We start from the raw sequence: 11,659 nt of genomic DNA on the forward strand, positions 1-11,659 counted from the left end.
GACGTGTGTACAGGCTGGCGTGCCCCTTCACGGCCTTCCGAAGCTCCATCGTGTAGCGCACAATGTTTCGCATCGGAACGATTGCCTTCACCGACCGCCCACCGTCTTGGACGTCCACCGTGACGGCCTTACGTTCGTTCAGGGAGCCCACAACCCCGCCAATGTAGGCTGCCTCAGAGAGGTGCACCTCCACCTCCATCATCGGCTCCATCGCGGCGAGCTTAGCTTTGGAAGCAGAGCGAAGCAGCTGCAGCACAAGCGAGCGCGCCGCCTGCTGCAGCGGGCCCTCCACCAGCTGTGTGCTGCCGAACTTTTTGAACGCCGTCAAAACAACCTGCACGCCGTGGAGAGGAAGACCAGCAAGAGGACCCATGTGGGAGCAATCCGTAACTGCGCTGGAAAACACATCGCTGAGGAGCCGCAGTTCCTCCTTCGCATTCCGCTGGTGATCCTCCGCGCGGCGACGTCGATCGTTGCTGGAGACGGCCGCCCTGGCAAGGTAATTATCCGTGAACGTCTCGTCCAGCACAAAGGAACAAGTCTGGCTTGGATCGCAGGAGCCGTCTGCCTCAAGTAGCGGCTGGAGTCGCAGCGAGCAGTCAACGTATGGGAGTTCATTGTATGTTCCAATCCCATGCAGAAGCTCTACTTCCTCGCGTACCACCTCGCGGTACTCCACGACGGCCCGCAGTAGTCGACACTTTAGATGGTAGTCATGCTCCAGGCGTGACATAACGATTTCAAGATGCAGTTCTCCCATGCCGCTCAAGACCACTTGCCCAAATTCGTTCTTATGAACCCGTAGACTGGGGTCCTCAAAACTCAGCTCTTTAAGAGCCGCATCAAGAAGTGGAATTTGCTGTTTTGTAGCAGCCTCAACCGCAAAGGAAATAACACCCGGCGGTGGGCTGATACCCTCCAGTGTGAATACCTCCTTCCTCGTGTGATCGGCGTCCAGCGGAGGTTGCTGAGGAGCTGCAAAAAGTGTGGTACCAGTCGTAGTGAACTGCATAAAGGCCGCCCCAATCTCGCCTGCGACAAGGTGTGGAACCTCCACCTGATGATTCGCGTGCATCACGTACAGTTTTTCAAGTTTCTCGTGTCGATTACAGTTATTGTTCACAAGCGTCATCCTCGGTGTAACCTTGCCGCTGTACACGCGAAAAAAGACCAAAGGCTGGCGTCGCCCCTTGGGGCTCGTGGCGTGTGTCACCTTAAACGCCAACGCCACCACGGGGGCAGAGGGAGCGGCACTAACGGGTGGGAGGGGCACAACTTCCCCGTCGCGGGCGTAGCCAGCTAGAGGTCGATCCAGCGGGGAGGGCAGGTAGTCCGCGACAGCGTCCAGCAAGGGCTGGACCCCCTTGTCGCGCCTAGATGCCCCACAAAGCAGTGGCATCACCGGCCTTAGCACCCCCTGACGCAGCGTCTGACGCCGAATCGCCGCGCGTAGCTGGACACACGGAAGCAACTCCTCGGCCTTCTGCTCGTCCCCGTCGGTCTGATCTAGCAAGGCGATCACGGCGTCCGAGAGTGGGTCGTCTAGTGTGGTCAACGTTGAGATAAGCTCGTGACGCGCCACCACAGCCGCCTGGAGGAGGTGTGCCGGTTCAAAGCCAGGCAACCGCAAGTCCTGCTTCATCACATCCACGCCGTGGTTGCCTCCAAAGCGACACGCCTGCATCTCAACCACGTCGATGACGCCCTCAAAACTGCCGTCCTCGCAAAGAAGCGGCAGTTGCAGCAGAAGCGGCTCCACCTCCAGCTTCCGCCGGATAGTCTCCACAGACATCTTGAAGTCTGCGTTATACTTATCCATTTTGTTCAAAAACCCAATCACTGGAATGCCAAATTTTCTGCTTTGGCGCAAAACCGTGTAACTCTGCGCCTGTACACCGGCAGAGGCATCAAACAAGGCAACGACGCCGTCTACCACCCGCATCGCACGCTCCACCTCCACTGTGAAGTCCACGTGGCCAGGCGTGTCGATGAGGTGAATGCTGTGATTCCTCCACTGGAAGGAGACAGCGGCGGACTGAATTGTGATGCCGCGCTCCATCTCCTCCTTCATGAAGTCAGTTGTGGTCGTGCCACTGTCCACTTCCCCGACACACTTTAAGACACCCGCATAAAACAGCATGCGTTCTGTTGTGGTCGTCTTGCCGGCATCGATGTGTGCCACAACCCCAATGTTGCGCATGCGTAGGATGGGTGACTCCAACGCGGCGGCTGTGGTGCGTGCAGACGTCGTCGCTGCCCGAGCGTTGCTGCGCGGTACACAGTGTGACAGTGACCGAAGCAGCTCTGTGGTCGTGCAGCGCCACAAGGGAGCCACACGCCGCCAGTAGCAACCAGCACACTGCCGAAGCATCTGGGTACCCCAGGTGTGGGAAGATGTCAGGAGTAGTGGGGGGGGAGGGGGCGCCGCCTTCAGCTTTGTAATCCGCAAAAAAAAAAGAGCATAAGAAGAGAGAGATGAAAAAAAAGGAGCACTCGCATTCGCTTCGTTGTGTTCATAGCTGATGCTTATCCACACACCTTGGGCCGTGTTTTTCTTCATTTGTTTTCTCGGTTTTATCCACAGTGAACACTCATGTCGTTGAAAGACGAAGAGACAAAGCAGCGTCCTCACAGCCGCAGCTGAAGTGCACCCACATCCGTAGCCCCAACCACGCATCGCGTCACTTGCAGTTGACGACTCTCCACACACCACACACACACGCCTCTTCCCCGTGACTGTTTTCCCAGTAGATTACAATATTCCACTCCGCTCGCTTCATTGCGAACGTCGTCCGCTTGTTTTTCTTTTTTCCCATGTTTTTTTTAAAAAAATTATTTATTTATTTCCAGTTTTGTTCTTGTTTGTTTTTTTTCGCGGTGGCCGAGGGACATCCCTCGCGCCTCCTACACACACGCACCCGTAGATGATACTGCTATTACCCTGCCCGCGCCGTCACTTGACATCGGCCGCCTCAATATCCCTTATCTTACCAATGCGTCGGGCGTGGCGATCCTCGCCGCTGAAGGGCGTCTGCAGAAACGTGATGATTATTTCCCTAATGACCTCTACGCCGGTCGTCCTCTCCCCCACGCACACAACGTTCGCGTCGTTATGGAGACGCGACATCACTGCGGTGTAGTGGTCGTGGCAGAGGGCCGCCCGCACCCCGGCGACTTTGTTGGCCGCGATGGACATGCCGATCCCGCTGCCGCATGCCAGCACACCAAACTCCACCTCCTTCCTCGTCACCATCTCCGCCACGCGGCAAGCAAAGTCCGGGTAGTCGACGCGCTCCGCCGTTACTGTGCCGCAGTACACCGGCACGAACTCCTCACCAGCCTCCTTCACGCACTCCATCAGCTTCTCGCGGAGGTGGAATGCGATGTGATCCGTGCCAATGGCTACCTTGCGCGTCATCGTCGTTGAGGATTAATCTTTGTGTCAGTCCCCCCTGTAGTGGTGGCAGCTGTCGCAGCTCTGTACAACGGCTGGTGAATGGGCAGTATACCTTGCAACTTTCACTTGACTGGTGTTGCCTCTCACGGCGGCATGGAAAAAAAAGGGTGAAGTGGGAAGCCAAAGTAAACACAGAGCGGGCAACCGCCAAGGGAGGGAGAAAACGGAGATGACAGTGGCACCCGTCGCATTGTCTCGGTCGCCCTCCTCCGCGCAATGCACGCAGTGAAGCACGCAGGCATGTAGATATACGTAGAGAAACGCGTGTACGTGCATGCACCTGCATGCAGGAGAGTGGAAGTAAAATAGTAAACGCAATGGTACCGACTTTCCTATGCGTATATATATATGTGTATATACACGTGGAGGAGAACAAAACAAACTTCTCGTGACGGCGTCCACTGCAGTCATCACACGTTGCCCCATGATAAACTGAACCATACTCGCAAGGTGGGAAGAGAGTCACTATCCGCGTTCGTTCCCGTGGCTGCGGCTGTTGTGTGCTCCCCCTCTCTTTGCCCCCCATGCCCCGGTTACCTCCCTCACCCCCACCTAGCAGCCAGCAGCAAGGCGGGCCTTCCTTTCTGCTCCACCACGCAGCACCTCCCTTCAAGTCACCCGTATTTTTATGTTTTCCCTTTTTTTCTTCTCTCCCTCCTCTCTCTCTCTCTCTCTTGTTCTTCTTTTCTTCTTCGCTGCTTCCTGCCAGTCCCTGTTTTGCTGCGGTTCTTCGCACCACAGTTGCATAAAGGAGAGGCGGCGCCTCGGTGCTGCCCTGATGGTGGCATTGTTCTTTTTGGCCCCGATCTCTCGCTTCCTTCATCGTCTTTTTTTTTTTGTTGTGTGTCCTGGGTTGTTTGAGTTGTGTCACTCGCAGCCGACAAGGCGTTGATCGTCACACACACACATACACAACTTTCACGTGCAGCCCTCACCATTATCACCGGCGGCGGCAGGCGGCCTGCCCTTCTCACTGCAAGAAGTAGTCCGGGAGCAGGCGCATGATGTACAACACAACGGACTTTGTCTCCGCGAATGGTACCTCCGTGCAGTAGTAAATCGTCTCCACGTACCGCTGGCAAGCACCGTAGTGTCCAATCCACACACACAGGAGGCGAAACATGTTACGAAAGAAGCAACCTCCGTAGCGGTGGTAATACGCCTCGCTGGCGCTCATAGGGGCGCAGTGGCCATGCACCCGAAAGGCTGAGCAGCGCGCCGATTCATCATTTGCCGTACAGTAGCAAGAACCCTCTCTAGGAAGCCGACTCGTGCAACCTCGCAGGAGCTTCCCACGACGACTCCACCTCTTGGCGCAGTGATTCGGGGCATTTCGTTGCTCCTTCCACTTCGCATAACTTATCGTCGCCAGTGTCCTTAGCTTCCCCAGTATTTCTTGCACAGCGGCCGCCCCACCCAAGCGGGCGGCACGAACGAAGACCAACACACATGTCGTGACAACGCAGAGACGTCCGGCGTTCTGAATTCCCTCCGCATTCAGTGGGCCCAGCATGCTGTACACCAGCTTGTGTGGCTCCTGGAGTAGCGCCCGCTCAAGCTCCGCAAGTGAGCTGAGGCTTTCATCGCCCTCACCGTCAGCTGCCTGCTCAGGGAAGAGTGGCACCACAAATTGCGGTGGGGGACCAATGGGCGGCAGGTCGACATCACCCATAACAAGGGCCCGATCATTGTCGTCAAAGAAGCACGGAAACGGCCGCTCCTCCAGCGCAAGACGATGCGGCGAACGCAATAGTATCTGCAGCATGTCCCACAATGACAGTGTAGAAGCCGCAGAAGAGGTAAACGGGGGTGCAGAGGAGGAAGAAGCAGAAGCAGCATACCCTGCTGCTACGACACCGGTCTCGCAGGGGTTTTTCTTTGCCGATTGCCGCCTCTCGCTGAGAATCTCAACGAAACGTCTCGAATGCCTTCCAATGTAATTTAGGCGATCTGGGTGACCCGTCACGACGTCTCCGATGCGGGCGACGCCGTCCAAGGACGCCCTCACGTCAACTGTGGACGAGGTTACAGGTTTCCAGACATAGTTTACCTTGGAACGGAGACCAGGGGTCAATGAAAGCAGCAGGCTGCGCAAGAACAGATTTGTATCACACCCATGACGATGCATGCGCCGAAGTAGCACCTTCGCAAATGGTTCATGCTCCCCCCTATCCAATGGAGGCCGCCGCAGCAACTGCTCTACATGCTCTGAGGCCGCATGCGGTAGATGAGCGCGCAAGGAAGATGAAGCGTAGGGGTTATTGAGATGAAGAAGACTCACTGCACCCGTCACGTAGCTCTGCAGCAGCGTGAGGTTGCCGTGGTGGTAGCGAATAAGTTCTCCAAGCAGTGCGAAAAAGCCGTCTATCCGCTTCGAGGGAGAAAGCGATCCACTAAGGCCTGGTACATATGTCGCATTGTACACGCGGTGCTCAAGAATAGAACGCATCAGCACACTGCCCAACACTGTCTGTGGAGCATCCGCAGCATTCTTGTTGTACACCAGAAAGGAAAAACCACGCAAATACCCCTCGAGGGCATGACAAGCCGACGTCTCCACGCAACTGTCTTCGCTTTGCTGCGCCAAAGTCGTGGCAATTTTGAGTGCAAGCGGGGCAGACTCGCCGGCGGTGTCGCCCTCGTGGAGCATGGAACACTCACGACGGTCCTGTGCGTTCCAAAACTCGTGCACACCGCGCAAGAGCTCCAACTTGCGAATCGTGCTGGGGTCGTGCTGATGGTTCTTGTCATCAAACCCTTCCTCATCGTCCACACTTCCCTGTTGTATGGAGGGGCGAATAAATGCCTCGCTATCCTCACCCATCTGCAACGCAGGAGGACGCCGCTCCCGTTCATGTTTGCTGCTCCCGTCCTCACTGCTGCAGTACCAGTTGTTGCTGTACTGATGGCGGTGGCGGATGTCCTTTTTGCTGGGTTTCACTTGCCCCGCCGCCGTGCACTTCCTCCCCCTCATCCTCTTCCCCCCGTTCTTCTTCTTCTATGTGTTCGGCTTCTGTATGCGCCATCTCCGCGTCGTCACCATCTGGCGGCAGGAAGCGTGGGAACCGGCGAAGCTCCGACAGCCGCTGCAGCTGCTCCATCTGCGACGTCAACGAGCGGTGGTGGGAACGTACATCAAAGGCGGAGTCGTAAAACCGGCTTGCGACGCTGATCCAGTGGCAATCCCGCAGCGTGCACCAGACGTCCCCAAAGAAGAAGGTAGACAGCATGAGGTTTAGCACAAAGAGAATCTCGCTCTGTGCCCCCACAATGATCTGCGGATTTTCGGAAGTATTTGAGTTTTGCAGGACCGGGGCAAGGAACTGCCAGAAGGCGCGGTTCTCTTTCCAAAAGGCTTCGTGTGCCTTGCTGTCCGTCACCGGCCCAAATCCACAGAGTAATGGGCGATTGTCATCCACCTCCTCCCGCAGTGTCAGGTCACGCAGCCGCCACCGCTGCTTAGCGTCAGCGCAGCCGACGAACCAGATGAAATCTACGTTTGAGCCGGCCGGCTCGATGGAGGCGGCGGAGGTGTCGTCGTCCGACCACGCGGTCATCGTGGCACCCAACATCAGCTGGGGCGATGCGCCCCAGTCGTCCGTTACGGTCTCGCCTGCCGCGAGTCCCCATTCAGCGCCTCGCTCAGAGCTGCCTACAGGCTCGGCGGCGTCGGTGTTGTTGCTGCTGCCGCGGTTCCAGCCCCGCGCGGCGGCCTGCCCCAACTGTGCAAAGTCCACGCCGCCAAAAAAGTTTGCAGACAGAATTCCGCCCGTCAACGACGGGACTGCAGTAATGGCGGTGGTGGACAATTCCCGCACTACCTGGTCAAAGAAGGACCCTTCCAGAAAGGAAACCGAACGTTCGTTCCGCATCGTGGCGTCAAGATCGCTGGAGCCACGCACCTCGCACAGCATCACCAGCCGCTTCACAAGGTCCTTCTCCCCGATCAACCAGAGAACGTTGCTATCAATGACCCGCTGGATGCGCCGCAGCGGCAGCAGCGACTCAGGATAGACAAGACGCTGGTGAGGGGATTGATGGTGATTCAACACCACCCCTGGAACAATAAGTAGCGCGATTACACGACACAAAATAGCCAATGTTGCCGCATCGTTGGTGTGGATCAGTTCCTGCAGCGCCGGGACCTTCGAGATCTCCAACACAGGACCCACGCTTAGCACCAGGTGCTCTAGCATGACAAGGGCGGTCAGCCGCAGCTCCTTCACCTTTGCCAGCTCTAGTAGCCTGAAGAAGAGTCCAGGATAGCGATCATAGTAGTGCCAACCCAGCTCATTGTGGCAGACGAGCAACTCCGTCAGCACCCGCATCAAGGTCGCAATGGCTCTAACAAATTGCCAGGGTGCATGCGTTTTGGCATCATAAATGCCAAACGGGCGCGATGATGTCTTGCCCAGCCGCGCTGGCATGTTCACGTCACAAAGCAAGGTGACAAACAAGTCAATGCCACCAATTCCTACAAAGTACGCAAGTAGATGCGGCTTGTTGGGGTCAAAGTAGGCGGCGCAGTCCTGCAAACTCCGATGCAGTGCATTAAGGTCCCCCCGCTCCCAGGCCGACAAAATCCGCCTTAACAGAGCAAACTGGTCACCGGAGAGCGCATTAATCTCCTGCAGCTGTGTCGTCTCTTCTGCGGTCATCCTCGGGCACTGCGCCCAGTGCAGCACGCTACGCATGTGGGGCCTTTCCCTGCCCGAGAACTGCTCTCGTAAGAGCGGAAACAGCGACATAGCGTGGAGTCGAAGCGCGCCTCCCACAGAACAGCAGTAAAAACTAACAAGAGATATAATTACTTGACCCCAGGCAGTCCCGGGTGTTGTGTTCTTCTGCTTTCCAGTGGTCAGTCAAGGCAACAGAAACGAGTGTGGGGGAGAGGTTAGCAGGGAGATCACGCATGGTGCGAAGCGAGGAAAGAGACAGGAGTAGAACGAGAGGGTGGGAAACATAGCAGGCAAAGACGGTGACAGCGTCGGGAGCGAAGAAAACCAACGGAAGGAAGGAACTGCAGTAGACTAAGCCAATCAACAACAAAGAAAAAGAAATAAAAAACGAGAAAGTTGAAGTTCTATAAAAGCACACCCCTTCTTCTCCCTCCCGGCAACGCCGCCTCCATACACACGGCACGAGCGACACTCCCGCGGGCCGCAGTCGCAACAAAGTACCAACGTGCGACAGCAGAAGGGAGAGGGTGGAGGGAAGGGGAGGGGGACATCCAACAACACAATGGAAACGCCAAACGTGGTTGTGGCGTCACTCCCTGACTGTGGTGGGCCCGCACTCAGAACGCCCCTCCGTCGAGAAAAAAAAAAAAGGCTCGCCGAAGTAAACCAAAAACAAAATGTCACCGCACCTCAAATGCGTCGTCGTCCCCAAAAGGAGAGCAAGAACGAGCGAAAACAGAACAAACAAGGAGGGTGGAAAAGTTTCTCTGCGTACTCATTTATCTTCCCCTCCCCCCCATATTTATTATTATTTTATTTACTTTTCGGTCATTCCTCATCCCGAGCTTTCGCGTTTGTTTCCGTCCGCCGTCAAAGTTTGACGAGATGCTTCGCGGCAGATTTTACGACTATTCTCTATTCACGAGCGCGTCCAACCTATTTTTTTCTTCGTCTTTATTTAATGTAGATATATAAGCAGATGACTAGATAAAACTCTTTTGTCCTTGTGTATACGTGTGTATGTCCTTGCTGAATTTATTACACCTCATTTACCCTACGCCGCCTCGGCCTTCACGCGGAAGACGGCAGCTGAGCAGCGATGAGTGGCCCTCTAGTTGCTCCGCTCACGCTGCGCCTTCCACCTCCTCTCTAGATGTCTTGCCTTTCCCCAGCTGCATCCCTCTTCCTGATGAATGTCATCCCCAATACTCTGCCCCTTGCAGGACGCCGCACCTCACCCACGCAAATAAATATATGCGTCACGTGTATACACAGCCTCCTGCGCTTACTGCTTGTTTTAGTTTTCTAGCTGTTTCCGTTCCTTCCTTGGCAGCGGCTATGCGGTGTGTATGAGCCTTTCCGCCGCGGTGGGTCGTTGTCCTTGGATGGCGAAGGAGCCAATCGTGGCTGGTAGTTATCAAACGGCCTTGTGGATTTCTGCAGCGCCACTTCTGCTGGCCGCATCTCCTTCGGAAGCTCCAATGGCTCTGCTGGTGGTTCCGAGCGCTCCGTGCGAGCGACAGAAAGCTCTGGGGCCCCAGCCGACCCGCCGCTGGCCCCCCTCGTCCTCGCCGCGCCTGATTTGTTCCAGGCACCTTTGGATTGCTCAATTAACTCCGCAGAATTCGGGGGACCGGGAGGAGTAGAGGACCGGAAAGACGGGGCACCTTCGTGAGGCATGTAGCCATCCACGCGGGAATTACTACGCGCATTTGAGTCATGACTGTTGGTGGTACCGTTAAAATGTTTGAGGGTCTCCCCTTTATTGTTGCCTCCAATGGCAACGCGCGACACGTGTGCCGGATCATCTACGGAAGTGGCAGTGGTGCATCCACAAAGACATTCCCGCCTTTTTTCCAGCGCAGCAACGCGAAATTCAAGCTCTCGCTGCATCTGTCTTTGCTCAGCAAGCTCCCGTCGCAACTGCTCCACTAGCTGCTTCATAGACTCCTCCGACTGATTGTCCAACTGTGTGGAAGTATTGGCGGGTGGCGTACTCTTCACACGCTCGTGAGGTTCACTCATCATTGTTCGGCGGTAGTGCTGGGGCTCCTCTTTTGCAGGATGGCTCAGACCTTGGTGTGAAGCTTGGTAAGGCACCTCCTGCTGGACCCTGGAAGAACGCCGCGAGTGGGCATCGGATTCCCTGCAGGACTGAGAGCGCTCATTTGCGCGCCGGTATGATGGGCTGCCTGTGCGTGATGACATCGCTCCACGTGAGGAGGCGCGTGACTGACGCCGCGACTGTGCCAGCGAAAACCGTCGAAGACTTTTGGTTGCCATGTACGCGTCCCGGTCATCGGGGCCAACGTATATCGGGTGCTGCCCCCGCTCATCCCTTTCGTCGTTACCCTCGTCAATCCGCTTTGTAATGCTCTGGCACGCGTCGGTAACAATAGCCGCAACAGTGCCGTTCGTTTTTTGTAAACTATCGATGATTTTCCACGCAACCTCCTGGCTCAGCTTCCATCCGTAGATGTCCAGAAGCAGCAGGGTGTGGTTGGCACGCAGCGCGGAGAGCACAATCGCGGCGGCATCTGGTGTGGGGTTCATAAAACCGAGAAAAAGCTGAATGAGCGAGGTGTTGATTTGCAGCACCTCTGCATACATCTCAATGGTCTCGCTGTCAAAGAGGTTGTGACGCAGGTTAAGGCGTTGAATATTGCAGGAGCTCGTCATCAAAGCCCGGGCAAGCTCCTTTCCACCGCTGGGACCAATGCGATTGGCGGTGAGGTCAAGAGTGGAAAGTGTGACTGTCAGGGGGATGCACTGTGCTAGCTGAGCGGCCCCGGTGTCTCGGATCGTATTGTAGCCGAGGTGCAGGTGCCGCAGCTTCCCTGCATGACGGATGGCCTGCCCTAAGTACGTGGCGGCGTCTGCCTCAATCTTGTTGTTGTGAAAGGAGAGCTCCACGATGTCACAGGAGGCATTTCCAAGCGCGGCGGCGATGGGAATGACACCCAGCTTGGTGATCTCGTTCTCAGAGAGGTCCAGCACCTTCAGCCCACAGCCGTCGCGCGAGAGCGTGTGTCCAATAACCACCGCCGCCTGGTCCTTTAGCTTGTTCCTGCCGATCCGCAGCTCGCGGATGGTGCCGGGGTTCTTCTCAACGGCCTCCAAGAGTCTCTGCAGGCCAGCCAGGCCAAAGGCGTTCCCCTCCAGATTCAACACACGTATGGAGTGGGGAGTGGAGAGAAGGGCTTCTGCGATGCAGCCCACGTCCACGTCATTCAGCTGCACAGATCGGTCAGACAAATTTGCCTCCTTGTCGTTGTTTTCAAAGGCCTCCACCAGCTCCAGTGCACACTCTGCGTGCTCGCGGTTGCACGCCTCCACGTAAACCGCCGCCGCATCTGATTGAACTGGAGCCATGCGTATATATATATATATATCTCTGTGTGTGTCCGACTGTTATGGTTTTCACTACGTTTACTACTCCAATGCACGTGATGGTTGCAGGAGCAGAAAAACAAAACAACAACAGCAACAAGACGCGGCCCCAAAGTGCGCAAAGCTTGACTTT

At 56.1% G+C, this 11,659-nt stretch overlaps 5 protein-coding genes and 1 pseudogene across 5 annotated transcripts, besides 3 other annotated features; all 6 read right to left on the reverse strand.

Moving 5' to 3' along the window:
* Positions 1-2,371, reverse strand: TraAM80_06147 (elongation factor G2-like protein; the record flags this gene model as incomplete). Its single annotated transcript, XM_029383002.1, has 1 exon — positions 1-2,371. A coding segment is annotated over one exon (2,371 nt), but the record flags the coding sequence as incomplete, so codon positions are not given.
* A 582-nt stretch (positions 2,372-2,953) lies between these two features.
* On the reverse strand, positions 2,954-3,418 carry TraAM80_06148 (ribose 5-phosphate isomerase; the record flags this gene model as incomplete). The annotated part of the gene is made up of 1 exon (XM_029383003.1): positions 2,954-3,418. The coding sequence occupies one exon, from the start codon at positions 3,416-3,418 to the stop codon at positions 2,954-2,956; it is 465 nt and encodes a 154-aa protein (XP_029237125.1).
* A 683-nt stretch (positions 3,419-4,101) lies between these two features.
* Positions 4,102-4,132: a microsatellite.
* A 295-nt stretch (positions 4,133-4,427) lies between these two features.
* Positions 4,428-6,281, reverse strand: TraAM80_06149 (uncharacterized protein; the record flags this gene model as incomplete). Its single annotated transcript, XM_029383004.1, has 1 exon — positions 4,428-6,281. The coding sequence occupies one exon, from the start codon at positions 6,279-6,281 to the stop codon at positions 4,428-4,430; it is 1,854 nt and encodes a 617-aa protein (XP_029237126.1).
* Positions 6,282-6,330: 49 nt separating this feature from the next.
* On the reverse strand, positions 6,331-8,205 carry TraAM80_06150 (uncharacterized protein; the record flags this gene model as incomplete). Its single annotated transcript, XM_029383005.1, has 1 exon — positions 6,331-8,205. The coding sequence occupies one exon, from the start codon at positions 8,203-8,205 to the stop codon at positions 6,331-6,333; it is 1,875 nt and encodes a 624-aa protein (XP_029237127.1).
* Positions 8,206-8,365: 160 nt separating this feature from the next.
* On the reverse strand, positions 8,366-8,812 carry TraAM80_06151 (hypothetical protein; annotated as a pseudogene).
* Positions 8,813-9,441: 629 nt separating this feature from the next.
* TraAM80_06152 (leucine rich) lies at positions 9,442-11,508 on the reverse strand (the record flags this gene model as incomplete). The annotated part of the gene is made up of 1 exon (XM_029383006.1): positions 9,442-11,508. The coding sequence occupies one exon, from the start codon at positions 11,506-11,508 to the stop codon at positions 9,442-9,444; it is 2,067 nt and encodes a 688-aa protein (XP_029237128.1).
* Positions 11,509-11,511: 3 nt separating this feature from the next.
* Positions 11,512-11,528: a microsatellite.
* Positions 11,529-11,601: 73 nt separating this feature from the next.
* Positions 11,602-11,626: a microsatellite.
* The last annotated feature ends 33 nt before the right edge of the window (positions 11,627-11,659 follow it).

Source organism: Trypanosoma rangeli (genome assembly GCF_003719475.1).
Source record: "Trypanosoma rangeli strain AM80 chromosome Unknown Tra_15.4_contig_00217, whole genome shotgun sequence".
Lineage (NCBI taxonomy): Eukaryota > Euglenozoa > Kinetoplastea > Trypanosomatida > Trypanosomatidae > Trypanosoma > Trypanosoma rangeli.